Below are 16444 nucleotides of genomic sequence, written 5' to 3' on the forward strand. Positions count from 1 at the left end.
CAGTCTCATTTTTAGTTATAGTCAATAAATTTGACGTTCTTTACACTAGTTTATTTTTATATCTATTATAACTATAATTAAAAATCAGACCTCAAAATCTAACCATGTTACCACAGAAACTTAGGACAGCTATAGAACACGTATTTAACCGAGGTCGGTTTACAAGAAATATTTCGTTTTTTTTTGTGATATGATCTATGTTACGCCTCAAAGAGCCTTCTACGTCTGAAATTCTTTAAAACCACCTTATATCGTTACATTTTAGTGATATATGTAATTACAATAATTGGTCGGAAAAAAATAGACTAAATAGATTTGTTCCGCCATTCATGAGCCACCATAGTACCTTTTCATAGGAAAGGTCATTGCGATTTTCCTTGTTAATTAATGCGATGTCACTATGACGTTTACTGTGAAATGGTTCCATGGTGGCTCGTGAATAAATGTCCTTGACCGTACATAACCATCTTACGCAACCAGCACTGGAAGGGGTCAAATATTTCGTACTTCAAAGGGGTTTCGGTAATGTAGTGGGTCATTTTCACTGTCAATTTAGGTTCAGGAAAATGTTTGATACAATTACGACCATAACGTGAACGCCTGGACCTAATTAAGTAAGAAATAACTTCCCCTACTAGCGCTGGTTATGTAAGATGGTTATGCACGGGGAACAAGAGAAATAAATATTATTACTATGTAAATGAATTCAGGTTTATTATGTACAGTTAGAAACATAAGAAAGAAAGTACAATTAGCATGAAGTAACTTTCAGTGGCCATTTATAAAATTGCAATTGGAATAAAGAGAGGGTCAATTTTAATACAACCTCATACGTCGTTTTTTTCACTTAGCTCGCCAGTGTACTTACCCCCTTGTATATAAATGCTTATTAAGCTTACGCCAACTTTTTTTAATTTTATGAGTTTTATGCCTATTTGTCACTTTGTAATTTTTTTAATTTGCTACGACACGGACATAGATGAAACAACCAATATAGTGGTAATACTACCCAATTGTGCAGCACATGCCCAGCCAGGGGGGGGAGGCTCTTTCAAACAAAGCCATTTTAGTTATTGTAATTCTGTCCTCTATAGGCAATAGGCTTTTGAGCAAGACAACACTTTTTAAGTTATTTATAGCATCGCGTAGCCGTGTATTTTATTTATAACATTCTACATCAAATAGTATAAATAACTCACTTTTTTGAGATCCACCTTTTTCCTTAAGAGGGTAGAATTATGATAATAATATTTAATTCATTTTTTTTTCATTATATGCCATGCTTTCACTATACATTTACCATCGGTATATGTATTGCCTAATTTTTGACTGGTGTTGATTTTTTTTCAAACAAATTAGATGACTTTCCACTTTATTGCTTAATTCCTCTATATGTACAGACAAATATATATGCTATAACAGATTTGTAATTTTAGCTTTTATTATGGGGTTATTAATATACATAAGGGGGTAAGCAGCTGTTCTCTACTTTTTAAAAATTCAAATATTCTCCTCAAAGGATGGGTGGACCTTCCCATAAATGGCGGTCTTGAATATACACGACGAGTCTATGTTACCTTTCTATACAGCTCCGTATTGTCAATGCCGACTGTACTCCCGTTGCCAATAAAAATGCCAATAATCCAAGCCAGCCATTTTGTTTTGCTAATTGGCTGCTCTTATCGAATTGCACGCCCATAAATACACGTTTTACGACTCTAGATTGTATTTGCCGCATTAAGTCACGCACTTGGACTGTTATATCAATAATTGACAAAGAATTGAAACTAATCCGTCTATAGTTTATTACTTGCTTCATTGCAATTAGTATAACGGGTTGATAAAATTAATTTGCCCTCTCATTCTGAGAACTGGGTCAAAATTCTTTTCATTGTCTTGCTTTTGTCCCCGAAAAAATGGCACGGAGTTTTTTTTATGGAACCTAGTGGCATTTTTAATTTTTCTCTAGTTAAATATTAGTTAACCCGAAAAAAACAAACATTGGCTCCACATTTTTTTTATTTCTTAGTTAGAAGACATAAATAATATCGTGACAGAGTGGTCAGAAACAATGCAACGAAAAGAATTTTGACCCAACTACCTGAATACCTACATAATGTATAATATAGATGATATTATCAAATTTCAAGTCTTCCGACCACTGGAAGTGGCAAAATGACAAATGTGGCACATTGCATAAAGATATTTTGACTTTGACGTGACCCAACAACAAGTAGGGAAAGTTAAATAAGGGTTGTAAAAACTGAGCCATTTCTTAAAATCTTATTATTCACCCAGTTTATTGTAATGTTAAAAGATATTTATTTAAATGCGTGAGTGATATATTTTAAATATCTAATTTCATTGGTCGAAGAAATTAAATAAATTCAGCTGCTTTCCCAGTATCAGCAACAGCGTGTAAAGCATTGTGTCCTACGTATGTTCAAATAATTTACTTTATTGCCCTTTTAAAGTAATATAATTGCAACAAAGCGCCATGAAGCGTAATGCAGTAATTAAGTTAATAAAGTTGCGCTCGGGGCGGAGTTAATGCGCCGGTCGTTAGGTTGACAGTTGACATGACGTTTACACGATGGGTCAAGTGTCATCATTATGGGAATTCGCATTAAATACGTGTGGAGAAAAGATTTGATTACGTACAGGCAACAAAAATATATCAATCAGGCTAAAGTTCCAAAAATATGTATGCCCGACCTTAATGACAAGTCGGCTGAGTGTAGTCAAAGCATTCTTGTGCTGTAATCAGTCGACTGTACATTGAAGGTTATAATTTTGGAGTCACATTCGAAAAACAGCCTTTTCGTACATATGTATTATTTATATTATATATTATATTTTATGTGACCTGCTCTATGCAAACCTGTATACTCCCTCATCGATTTGTAATGGTCGCTTACTTTTGATACTATTGTAACTAAATAACTGCCTGATAGAGATTGTTTTTAAGCGATGAAAGATGAAGCGATGCTTTTTATTAATTCGTTTTTTTTAACTCACTGTGCAAATTCGTGATGATCTTAAACTTGTTTCAATATAGTAGTAAAAATTATTACAATAAAGTATCTAAAACAAGAAATTCTTCGCTAATCGTCCAGTGTGGCATTACCTGCTTCCCTGTCTTCCGCCTATAGCTTTCTGTCTCTCGTCAATATCATTTTGGATGACGATGAATAAGCGAACCTGGGAGATAAATTTAACCCCCTTCAATAAATAAAAACCTAAATATCCATTGTAAATAAAATCAAGCTTTAATTTACATATCGCACTATTTAGTAGATAAAAGTCAGGATTCCCCATTTTCAATAGATGAATTAGTTTAATTTGGTCAATATTGAACTGTTAAGTTTGTATTGAGATCTATAAGCATGACATTCATTTTATGTAAAGTCTAAAAAACTATATCGTACACCACTGCTTAACAAATGTTATTTAGTATTTCTTACATCTGTCCAAGGAATTATTATGAAATTGTTTGTCAAAAAATTTCAACAGCGGTACGCAATTCAGTTTTTTCGACTGTACATACAGAGTGTGATTTAAATCCAACATTTTACAATGAGGGCTATCGTTTTTTGTCTCACTAGATGGCGCACTGTTGCGTGAGGTTTTTAAGTGTGGCTTTCAGAGTCTGTTATTACGGGCGTTAAAACAAAGTTTAGATTAAAATCATATTTAAAACACCTTAAAACCGTACCATAAAAATATCCAGCAACCACAGTGTTGCTTAGTCCCGTTTTGTTCGGAAAAAAGGAGGACAAAAGTTTCCGAAAGACAAAACTGTCTCAAAACACAGACATTCATTGCCCCGTAACGCATAATTGCCATAATTAATTTCAGGTAATGCAAAATATTCACAAAAAAATCTAATTATAAATAAACCCGCGCAGCTCACCCAAAAACTATGAGATTTGACATTTCGGAGACCTCACGCTACACTAGCGCCTCTAGCGGCGAATTCATTCGCGATAGCCCTCATTATGTTATGATTGCAAGTCAATGAGAGTTTTCACAGAGGAGAAATATCGCTAGATGGCGTTAGTATCGTGAGGTCCGTTTGACGTTTGGCGTTTGCTCGTGATTGGTTAAATAACTAAATGAGCCAATCGCAGTCAAACGTCAAAAAACTCCGTGAAAACTCTGTGAAAACCCTCATTAGAGTTCCTTGACAGGCGAAATATCGCTAGATGGCGTTAGTATCAAGAGGTCCGTTAGATGTTAGTCTTGCTTGGGATTGGCTCATTTAAGTCAAACGGATCTTACAATACTAGCATTAACTAACCCGCCTTAGAAACCCACATTATAATAAAATAAAATATAAGACTTTTAGAGACTTTATAAACCCAAGATCTCAATAAAGGTCTGCATAAACAAAACAATACTTTTCATTGATCGGAAACTTTTTTTGGTAAGTTATAAACTAATATAATCAACTACGCTTGAAATATCGAGCTTCGATAAAATCAAGGTACGCGGAATAAAGCCCGAATTTAATTCATAAAATTATCTACGATTTTTAGCCAAATTTTCTTTTCATTTTTCGAGCAAGGTAGGTAAAGTGTGTTTATATTTCATCATATATTTTAGTTTTGGTTTACGACTCCACCTTTACCTACCTATTTTGCAAATTATTCGGAATTTATAAACATTAGGTAGTAGAACAAAATCTTCACGAATGATAACCATACTATTTATCTAGCAAATAGGGATAAATCATTTTATTCAGTCGCATAATTTACTTTTTATGATCCATTTTTTATTTTTGGGCCCTGTGTCGCTTTTACGAATTGTTGAGCGAATTGTATGGGTGAAGTTAGCGTTGGAATATTTTCGAGTGCCTCGTCTCAAGGGCTTTGAAGTCAGGTTGTTTATGCAGCCTTTACTGAAAACACCTTGCAGGGATCCTTTTAACGAAGGAAATATACCGCCATATCGTCTAACGCACTCAAGCTCACAATCGAAGTTACTATCTCTTTCTACCGCCCTGTTGTACAGTTTGATAGAAAGAAATGGGTACTGTTGTGTTTTTTTTTCGAAATGATTGATGAATATCTAACAAGAATTATAATATTTTTGTACAAATTATCCCTTCAAAGTCATGAAAGATACTTTCTGTCGTTGTGCCTCTAAAATGGTTAACTTCGTGAAATGATCCCCAGTATAGTCTCACTCATGTTTTATCTGAACTTTTCCAAAAACTGTAAATAAAAAACAATTAGATTTCAACAATTTTTAAATATACATAAATTATTGCCCCGTATTTAAATTATCAACATTGAAGACGAAAATAAATATGATTCCTATTTACACTACTAACTATATTATACAAATTAACCTAATATATTCACACAGGATATGTTATCTGGTACCTATCAAGTCTTTACTGAAGCTGATTAGACCTAATGATAATCATTCATTAATATTAAAGCAAACGTTTACATGAAGTTACTGTCCGGCCCCGATATGAACAGCCGATCCACTTTTACAAACTCTAACTTTTACTATTAACCTGTAGAAATACACTGTATAAAAAATTGAGAGGGCATACGCAATCACAGCGTATGAGCATAGTGCCTGAACATACATTGGATATAATTGCATGAATGAAAGACCGCATGTTGTTAGTTGTGGACGTTGGTCGCGGACGACTACAAGGCGATTATAAGCCACAGCGGAGTGCTTTAATAATTAAACCGTGTCTTGATTTACTGGATGGCTCGCATCAGGAATCCACGACCCACCTTCGCAATAGACAACAACAGGGCATAACAAAATATAGACAGCGAAACGCTAAGACAAACAATTAAACACTTGTTTCTGTCACATTCGAGACTTCAATAATGTTGCAAGTTTTTAAGTGAATATGCCCCTCATATCGTGATCCTGTTACGAATCACTTGTAAGACACGAAATTAGATCCAAGAGCCTCTATGGTCACTAGTTCTAGATATCCAAAGTCACTTTCACGTATTAAGCAAGGATTCTATACTGAACGGGTTGTGTTTTCTGCCTCCGTTCTTCGACAGGTCTTGTTCGGACGTGCCCCCTCCACTCAGGTCTAAGGACACGGCCCTGCCTGAGTCGAAATCGAATTTCTCAAAGTTGGACGCACCTCCGAAATGTTTGAAGAAGGACGGTTGAGGGTCTGGGAGGGGACTGTAATTCCTGCCAGAGTGCGCGTCGGACGTTGAGCTGTCAGAGTTGTTGACAGCGTCACCACTAGATGGCGCCCGCAAGCGGCTGGACAGTGAGAAGTCTTCAGGACCCGAGTCGTGACAGGAGTCTCCACCCACCACATCAATCATACATTCTTCTCCATCCACGTCGCCATCAGAATCGGAATAGAGCCCGCTATTTCTGTGCTGAGCCAAGTATTCCGTCTTCAGGGCCTCGAGGTCCACCGCGATGCCTTTAGCCCGCAACTTCCTCGCCTGGCGGTCCAACGCTTTTGCCAGTTTCTTTCTTCTTCTCGCCCTGGTGATAAAATCAATAGGGCCTAATTAGTATAGAACCTATCACAGTAATATATGGTTGAATAAGACATTTAGATGATCAATTTTAGATAAGGCTCTGGGTTCTTTCAGGCATAGTTGACTGAACAACAAGCCGATATTTGAGACAGTAGTTAGTTAGACGATCGAGTAGGTAGTTAGTTTAGAGACGATAGTTAAGGAACTTATTCTTGTACCTGTAATGGTAATAGGCAGCGCACCATTTACAACTTCACTACGCATACTCTAAAGTAATGTAATAAACTAGCAGCTGCTGCTGCAGCACTAAAAGTTTCTTTCTCAGGAAAAAAAACAATGTTTTTTTTCCTTCTTGTTTGTTTTGTTTTCATAATGAGGGAATTTAAAATATATCACGTGCATTATTTTTCGCCATATTTATTTCTAGTCAGGCTTAGGCAAAAGTTTTGAAAAATCTTAAAAGTCATGTAGGTAGTGAAGAATTTTAAGAAGTAAGTATCTCTAGAGGTGGTAATGACAAAAATGTTAAAAACATCACGTAAGTTGTGGATGCCCACTAAGACATGACTACAATTTCGCTCTTGACGTTCTATCAGATCAGTATCTATCACTCGTATGGAGTCAGTCAGACTATCTTAAAGGCAATCTCAGCTCCTCTCTTTAGTAAGCTCCAGGGAGTTAAGGAACATGCAGCCGAGTTTTTTAGACAATGAGAGTCCGGCACTGTCTGTTTCCTCCCTACCCAGTCCCCAGTCGTAATAGATTTTTCCCACCTGTACGCTCCCATCTCATATAAAATAAAATAAAAAAACTAAACCAAAAGCTAGGACCTAGTCCCTTTAGCCTCATATAAAATTAAAAAAAAACTGAATCAAAAGCAAGGACTTAGTGTCTTTAGCCCTTAAGGGGACTAAATCCCTCAAAAAAAATGGCAACCTCAGATGCCTATGCTCCGTAAGTGGCTCACCTCTCGCGTGCGCGCAACTCGTGTGGGGGGATCGGCTCCCCGGAGCAGGACTGTGGGTGCGCGTTATGCGCCGGCCGCCCCGGGCCCTTCTTTGTGTGCTCCTTCTTACGCCACTTGGCGCGACGGTTCTGGAACCATACCTGGTGGAGAAAGAATATGTTTAAGGACGAACGAAGATTAAAACAGTTCTTAATGATTCACGTTACGGTTATTCAATAGATATATTTGTTAAGGGATGTAGACCATGACTACCTTCACTTGTCCTCAGTCTGTTTCAGGTGCGCGGCGTGATACAGTGGGTGTTGTGGATCAAGTGATAAATCAGAATGCGTCCAATGGTAGTGAGAGTAGACCAAGCACGGTCTACACAATTAACATCCACCTGTTAATTCTTCACCCATGATCATGCTGCATGCAACTGCGTCGAAATTTCGGAAGGTTCATCAAAGGTAATATCGGTCTACATCCCATAACAAATACAACAACGGTAACATTGAATATGTTGGGATCAGTATCTTTCGGAAATCATCTTAGTATTATGGACGATCAGCCAAAAAACACCAGGTCATGTGCGTCATATTCCACGGTGGTCTATCCAAGGGACGAGTAGGTGAAGCTTTGGATGTTAGGGTCATGTATCAGACGCTTTTCATGTATAAATCATTATGTTGGCTGATCACGATCAGTCAATATCAGATCTGTGGTCGTATTGTCTAACGCTCTAGTGCTCGCGATCGCATCCATCATCTCTTTTTACCCTCATCTTATACCGTGTGACAGAAAGAAGTGGTGAAAACGATTGTGATTCCGAGTGCGTCAGACAATAGGGCGTTAAACACCACACGTGCGTCTTATACAGGACAATCTTTCAAAATTACTTAAAGTTAAGTACTTACTTCACTTTTAATAGCCTCTCAATAGATACGTTCAGTTAAAAATGTGAAATACACATAGGATGAATTGAATTAATTATCATGAAAATTAACTCGACCTTGCAAACACATCAAAGAGATATAGCCACTATCACATCCTATTCTTAATGAATTCCATGTAAATTCAATCAACGATTAAGATTTAGTTTCCATTAGAATCCAGTAAGACATGAAAGTCGAGACGAGTAATGCTTTAAAACCTTTAAGCACTACACGATCGTATGAGTCGTGCTCGTGCTTACTTAATAGAGATGGTGTGAATATCCGCTAATAATCGATATTTGCAACATTGTTAAAAAGCTATGGCAACCGATTTGGTAAGACTTCGCCTGAGAAGGGGCCAGCCGAGTTTGTACTATTCTATAACGTATTCTTGTGCAAGTTGAAATAGCAAGAGGCGGGTAACATCGCTCGAAGAACAGATTACCATTGGGACAAAAAGTCCTGAAGTGGCATGGCGATCACGAACAAAAGACGATGTGTTGCCTGGCCTCCCACTTGGTGGACTAACGACATCGCGAGAGTTGTGAGTTCCAAGGGAGAGGCGCCAGATGATGGGAGGGATGATGAGTCAGACGAGGCCAGGGATGAGACAAGATCAACTTTGTGTTAATGCACTCCTTGTGCGCTAGTAAAATAAATACTATCCTGTATTTGATGACTTTTTTTCTTAGTATTGTACAAACATACAATTTATGGTGAATAAATAAAAAAAAAACAATAATGCATTACGCAAAACACTTTTATCAAACATTGGTGTTTTTCTTTAATTTATGGTTAACTTCTAAATTTCTATTGTAACTTGGAACATAAATTCTGAAAAACTCGGAGATACGAATCCGCGTTCGAATCCACTAGTCCACGACCCTTTGCTTGAGAAATAAAACGTCAAACCTTTTGGTTACATTACAAAAGCTTTTTATATAAAACCTCTTCAGGCACTTAATTGTCATAAATTACGAATTTAAATATCAAATATTATTCACGTTTTGGGATGTCGAGTATTCACCTCACTATTTACGACATCTCCAGAACTCTGAGATAACAATTTAGAAGACACACAGAGAGCTACGCGAATATGTACTCGTAATGGTAATATCGAATGATCGTGCGCGCGCATTCGTTTCGCATATAAAATGAGAATGCGAGATAAAGTCTAGAGCAGCGGCTCTCCAACTTTTTTGACAACAGAACCCTGTTCGAAAATAGATAATTGGGAGCCTGGCTTTTTGAAATCACTTGAGAAATAATTTTTCCCCAATGATTAATTTCCCAATTGTTAAGATATATTTCAGGACCATCCTGTAGAAACCGATTGGTTAGGTTAAGTTAGTTTTAAAATAATCCTGGAGTACCCACTTAGAATAAAAATAAAATAGCGAGTTTTTTAAGAATTTCATGTACCAAGTGTTACTCGCGTCATTAAGACGAATCCAATGACGTATCTTTTATCAAAATCGTTTCAGCCGTTGAGTAGTTATGAGAGGACATAGGAATAGACATACATACATACATACGGGTCAAACATATAACCCTCCTTCTTCGCAGTCGGGTAAAAAAACATTCGACCATATGAAACAATTGGGAAATGAATCATTATGAAAAATTATTTTCGGCGAAATATTAATTAGAGAATTAGAGAACCTATATGACTAACTTCAAATTAACATTTTAAATGAGAGATTGTACTTCTGTCTTCAACCTCACAGTACCCAAAACATTGAGCCCCTCAGCATTTATTTTGATTATGGTCAGTAGTTTTACTCAAGGGCTCCGCGGAATATATAGTGATTGAAGCCGCATATATAAATAAGTATTCGTATCTACGTGAGGTAGACGACTATAGGTCCACTCCTGCTGGCTCGTGCTGAGGCACCGACTTCAGACTGGTAGAAAATTATTTTCATGGTTTTTTGTAGTCCGTTCTATTTATTGTTAAAAAAATTCACGCTTTTTAGTGTAAATAATCTAAGATTCAAATAGTTCAATAGTAATCGACAAAGTGACGTTTCTGGAATATAAAACAGTCAAGGGTTAATAACTACAATAAAAGTAGTAATAATCCTACAAAGTTTGATAAAAAATTGTATCCACCATAACCTAAATGGCAACAACAGACACAAACGCTCATGTAGCTTAGCAGCGATCGACTGACGGGGCGACGGGAGGGAGAAGCATCGAACGTAGCGAACTTTGCGCTGATAGTAACGATATCTACCGAAATATTACGGTGGTCCATATTAACAGCACATTTGGTGCACTTACTCTAATAATTAATTAAATATATGTATATTATTGCTACACTGCAGTGGACAACAAAAACCTGAACGCATAATTAGGAAATTAAAATACCTGACGTCTTAACGTTTATGCGATAGGTAGGTTGTTAGGTACAATTTAACGAGCGACGCATCCCGCTTTACGGCTGATACTTCCAACAAATGACGGTTGGATTAATTAGGATTAATTTAATAAAATACAAAACATGGGTTCGCCGATAATGAAGCGGACGGGAAAAATTAATAATAAAAAAGGGCTTACATTTTAATGTTGATTAAAACTAAGCGTCGTTAACTTGTTTTCTGACTGGGAATTCATTCTTTTGAATAATGTCTTTATTTTAATACGCTTATTAAGTTTCTGTTAACTAAACATTCGTCATTACCTGCCACTTAGCACAGAAATCTAAATATAAATAGATTCGAAATCAAAAGCCACTTTCTTTAGGCTGTTTTTTATCCCAATATTCCCACAGGATAGGGTTAAATTCTCGACTACCACTAGGTTTAGAGTCACGAAATTTAGCACGGTTGTTTTTAATGCAACGTCAATGAAGACAACGATGTAGTATTTGGGAATTCCCGTGGGAATTTAGTATAGTCCCGGAATTTCAATTCCACTGCTGAAGCTATGGTTATCGCTGGAAAACACTAGACTACATAATTTCAAGAAATACTTGCCCAACAGCAATACATCAATAACAATCGCAAAGAAAAACAAAACATGCCAATGCCGCCGGGATCTGTATTAATGAGTCCACCGCAAGGTGGGGTTCCAGGGGGTTGGGGTCGCGGGCTGGGGGTCGCGGGGTCGGGAGATTCATTAAGCCCCAGCCCACCGCTGACCATTACGATCGTTACGATTTCGTTCGGTAATCAATGTGTCTGATTAGAAGCGACTTTTCAAAGGGGCGTATTTACATTTTGATGATACTTGGTTTAGAATTTGAAAAAAAAAATGAAAAATGAAAATTTATTATTACACACAAAGCCATAGGTATTATATTGTTAGCTGTATACTAGTGAATCCCAAACTAGGCTGAGTGCATCTTGGGGCCCAGGCAATTTATGCGCATATCTCTTCATTTGGGGAGTTTTTGTCAGCACAATGGAAATAGGATAAAAAAGCCTGCAAAAATTTTTGCTGGACAAAATTAGGTAATGATAAAAACTATTTTAGGCTGTAGATACACGCGTGGTACAGAGAAAACGCTGGTCGTGCCACTGCCTGCAAGCAGGGCTACTACGATACTCGAAACTCGAAGTTCGTATCGTACCGTCCCTCTCGCTCTCGTAATTAAATAGTATAAGTGTCAGAGGGACCGCACGACACGAACTTCGAGTTTCGAGTTTCGTAGTAGCCCTGCTGGTGTCCAGTACGTGGCCTTAAAGAGTGATGTCAAAAAGTCAATAATGTTCATTTGACGACAATTTGCATACAATTACATACCTACTACCCGTGATATCTGAATTATAATGAACTCTACCATAGGCCCCTGTTGTATAATTATATCATCAAGGCGATCTATAAACATAACCTAATTTAACCAACTTAGAAATGTTCTCACTAGCGGCTGAACCGATTTTAATGAAACAGCTGAGAAAACCGCACCGAAATCGGTTCGTTTGAAAGCTTCGATGCCATATACAGACTGACATATTGGCGTCAAACTTATAACACCCCAGTTTTTGCGTCCGAGGTTTATAGCACAACCTCGTTTTGCCAGTTTTGTTAAAAACAATTATCACTTCTTTAAAACACCCTCGCTACCTACGCATTGCTTACTGTAACAAAAAATGGGATTTATACGAAAACCATTTGAGGAAATCGTGTTGTCAAACGGCCCAGACCCTTCTTAACTTGTGTATCTGTGCTAAGTCGGTTAACTTGGAATCTTGGTAGTTAAGAGATAAGGTTCACTCTGTGTCGAAGTCAAAGATATGTTTACACTTTTATGTCTTGTCGCTGTCAACTTGTATAAAAATGTCAAAACGTATACAGTGACAAGGTAAGTAAACCTTCTAATATGTAACGCTTTATTTATTCGAACTCGACTGTATTTATTCATGTAGAGTTGTATATCTTGAAGGAAACCGCTTTAATTGCCGAAATAAGTCTATATTCGAAATCGAAGTCAATAAACACAAAAAAATTACCAAATAATAAATTTTGAACATGAAACTACCGTGAGACTCACTCATATTAAATTATATTGTACCGGATAACCGGATTTTGACAACCGGATGGCCTAGTGGTTAGAGAACCTGACTGCAAAGCTTGAGGTCCCGGGTTCGATTCCCGGCCGGGGCAGATATTTAGATGAATAATACGAATGTTTATTCTCGGGTCTTGGATGTTTAATATGAATTTAAGTATGTATTTATCTATATAAGTATGTTTATCCGTTGCTTAGTATCCATAGTTCAAGCTTTGCTTAGTTTAGGACTAGGTCAATTGGTGTCAAGTGTCCCATGATATTATATTATTATTATTATAACTCACGTCTTAAATCGAGGTTAGCTCGACATGTTTCGGGCTAATTTGTAGCCCTTGTTCTTAGGAGTAACGCGACTCGGCGGGCTGCTGTAACGCGATCTGCACGCCACCGCTCTGCTCGCACGACTACCCGACGAAACTAACAACGCTCTGATAAATATGAATCTTAAAATGAACTCCCTGTTCTTATAAAAGCTTGTAGTTCTTAACGTCAGTTTTATTGTAGACGTTGTAAACTTAAATAAATCAATCAAAAACTAAAGTAGGTAACCTTACCTAGGTAATCAAATTCATAGATTTCTAGATTTTTCTTTTATTTCAAAAATAATGCATTAAACGTAAATACGCGGTTAACCTTTCTTTATTTTAAACGTAAACCAAACCCTGCCACTACCGTCTGGTGTAAATAAGGTTCCCCTCGGTCCACATACATTTACCGTATTTACCTCCCCTCGAAAGGAAAGCGATGCCCTTTTTCCGGGCTTTAGAGCCTCTATCAGCGGTTTGGGGATGTATTTTGTATTGGTCCTAATTGGACTATGTCCGTACGGTGGATTTTCACGTGGTGTTTTGAGGGGTCAAATATAATAGAATGACATAAACATACAAATAGTGTTAGAATCGGAACGGAAATTTGCTATAGTTTTTTGCTGCGCCGCTCTTTCTTAGTGTTCCCTCCGTGCTTAAAAAAATGCCTGCAACGTATTAATATAAAACAAGTACAGTTTTATCCGATATTATTTATTTTACGCTATCTTAGGTCACCCTTATTTAAATACAGACAAAAATGCATTTGTTATAAAAAATGTTTCTGATAAAGTGATCCATATAATTGCAAGTTCTTTATTCGGATTGTAATTAATTTTAATAATAGCGTACGCAAAGAAGTGAGGCATTTAAACACGGAAATCTTTTGTTTAATGTTCATCAAAAGAAACCTACACATTTTTGTTCTGAAATCGAAATAAAAGCTAAATTTTACCTCGCCCATAATTTTTTTTTCGCAAACTGCGTTAATATTCAAGATATGTATCCTACTAATTATGTATAGTGTGAAATCACGCTGAAACGGTTGCATGAAATTTGGTAAAAAGTTAGTTTATAACCTGGATTAAGAGATATCCCGATATTCCCACGGGACAGGGATAAAATCTCTAAATAACAACCGATGGGCTTGGTAGAGTCATGAAATTTGGTGTGTAGGTAACTGGATGTCTGGAATAATACAGGCTACTTTTTATCCCCATATTCCCACGGGATAGGGATAAAATCTCGAAATAATAACCGCGGGTGTTTTAATTTAACGTCAATGAACTGAGAATTTAATAAAATCTCGGAATTTCAATTCAACTGTTGTATCTGATGATTTACGCGTGTGAAGCCGCGGATAAACGCTAGTTACTAATAAAATCCACTTACATTCATTAAATCAAACATATATTTAACCAAAATATAACCTACTTACTTTCCTTGATGATTGAAAAGACTTTACTAGTAAAATACAATTTTATTTGCGCTACGAATACAAATACCGTCGCTTCTGATGTTGTATTTCAGAGCTCAATATATGCTGTCTCTTTTGTTTCAGTGCATATAAATTGATATTGAATCAGTGAGATAGAGACAGATATAAAATTCACATGCTCGCACTGAACAGCTACGCGCTGAATGCAAAATTTGGTCAGGGTTGGCATTGACATAATAAGACAGTTTTACTGTATTATTTTATGTAGGTACCATCAGCCAAATATGTGGTCTGCCACCCTAAAGTTGATAATCGTTTGCATGTCATAAAAAAATAATGCCAATAGACGTATTAGACGTGTCTGTCAACTTGAAGTTCGACTTTAGCGACATATTCATTTGATAGGAACTTTGTTTAAAAATTGATAGACTATATTGGCTGATGGTACATAATTTCATACTCATAATTAAAAAAAAAAACTTCATTCTAGTCTATCTATAAGATATATGCCAATATTGCCGCCAGAGATTCCATTTAGAGATGCCGGTCCAGCTATCAAATTAGTATAAAATGCAAAATAACAGGCAAGCGTAAAGCGAGGCTGCATTAAATCACTTTAATACGAACAGAATTACATTTTTGAAGTGAGAAGATTATTCAAGTGCGATAATTTGCCGCCTCGAGGCAACCCTACGAACAGGCTTCATGTCTATCTTTTACTGGTAAGCCTAGGGCGAGGCGCATGTTTGATAGCGACGCCACCAAGTGGGACAACAAATAGAGACTACACAAAGTGCGAAAGAGACGGAGGGAACTCCTTAAATTTTATATTCTATCCGCATTTTGTCGCCTAAGCGTTCCATTTAGTGTTCCATATTTAAACCTCGCGCCATTCTTTTTTCTTTTCAGCCAAGCGGACGATGTAAGACGATATTCTATTTTTTTTCGAAGGGTGTTTCCAGCCAGCTCCGGATGTGTGCGGAATACTGATGTGTGCGACGCCCTGTTAGGGAATGAAATTGGCATATAAATGTAAATTTTATGCTATGAATTTTAAAATGAAGTCGATACTTTCGAGCTTCCTGTGGCGGAGGTTGCGGCAAGTTTCAAGGCGGGATGAAATTAGATTAGAATAGACCACTTCTGATAAAAGATGGGGCTTTAGCGGCTTGCGTAGAGTCTTTATGGAATATGAAAACGCTATTATTTTACTCAGTATTTAGCTCGAAGCATATACAGGTTAAGTGTAAAAGTAAAATTTATTTTCATTGCGGGCTACATCAAGAATAAATTATCATCAAAAGTGTTTTAACAAAATAATCTTTCTCGATTGAATGCTTATAAAAGAGACGTATTTTATTTACTATCGACATACCTTAAGTACTACATACATTATGTAATGTGAATGTAAGTACATACACACGTCACGAAAAAATCGAACTATTTTGTAAAATAAATATCCGCAAAATAAGAGCAGCGAAACAGCAAAGAAATAACCCCGAAACCTTGAGCGAACGAAAGAAAATAGAGAAATCAAAGAGGAGGAAAAAATCCACTTTACAGACGCAAACAAGTCACTTTAACTTTATTGAGCTGTAATCGAATTGTGACGTCCCTGTGAGCTCGCTGGTGGAGCAGCGCGATCTGTAGCCGTCCTTATCTGACCCGCGCATTTAAATCTATGCTATTCAATCGTGCCGTCTCTCTCGTGTCCCAGGGGTGCCGCCGAGATTGCAATCTTTTGATTTATACCAACTATTAGGAGAGCTGCGGGATAGTCTGTCTCTCGAACGAGATTCACCGATAAATGTTGCAT

At 37.0% G+C, this 16444-nt stretch overlaps 1 protein-coding gene across 3 annotated transcripts in view; it reads right to left on the bottom strand.

Moving 5' to 3' along the window:
* Positions 1-964: 964 nt before the first annotated feature.
* Positions 965-16444, bottom strand: part of LOC141428923 (homeobox protein unc-4-like) — a 59354-nt gene continuing 43874 nt past the window's right edge. The window contains exons 3-4 of one of the 3 annotated variants that reach the window (XM_074088988.1): positions 7456-7595; positions 965-6480 (exon numbers count right to left, since the gene is read on the bottom strand). In XM_074088988.1, the coding sequence (XP_073945089.1) occupies positions 5982-6480; positions 7456-7595 (639 nt within the window). In that variant the 3' untranslated portion in view covers positions 965-5981. Of the gene's footprint in view, positions 6493-7455; positions 7596-16444 lie in introns of all 3 variants that reach the window. The other 2 variants (XM_074088987.1, XM_074088986.1) reach the window with 2 other exon arrangements.

The sequence above is a fragment of the Choristoneura fumiferana genome, chromosome 6 (assembly GCF_025370935.1).
Source record: "Choristoneura fumiferana chromosome 6, NRCan_CFum_1, whole genome shotgun sequence".
NCBI lineage: Eukaryota > Metazoa > Arthropoda > Insecta > Lepidoptera > Tortricidae > Choristoneura > Choristoneura fumiferana.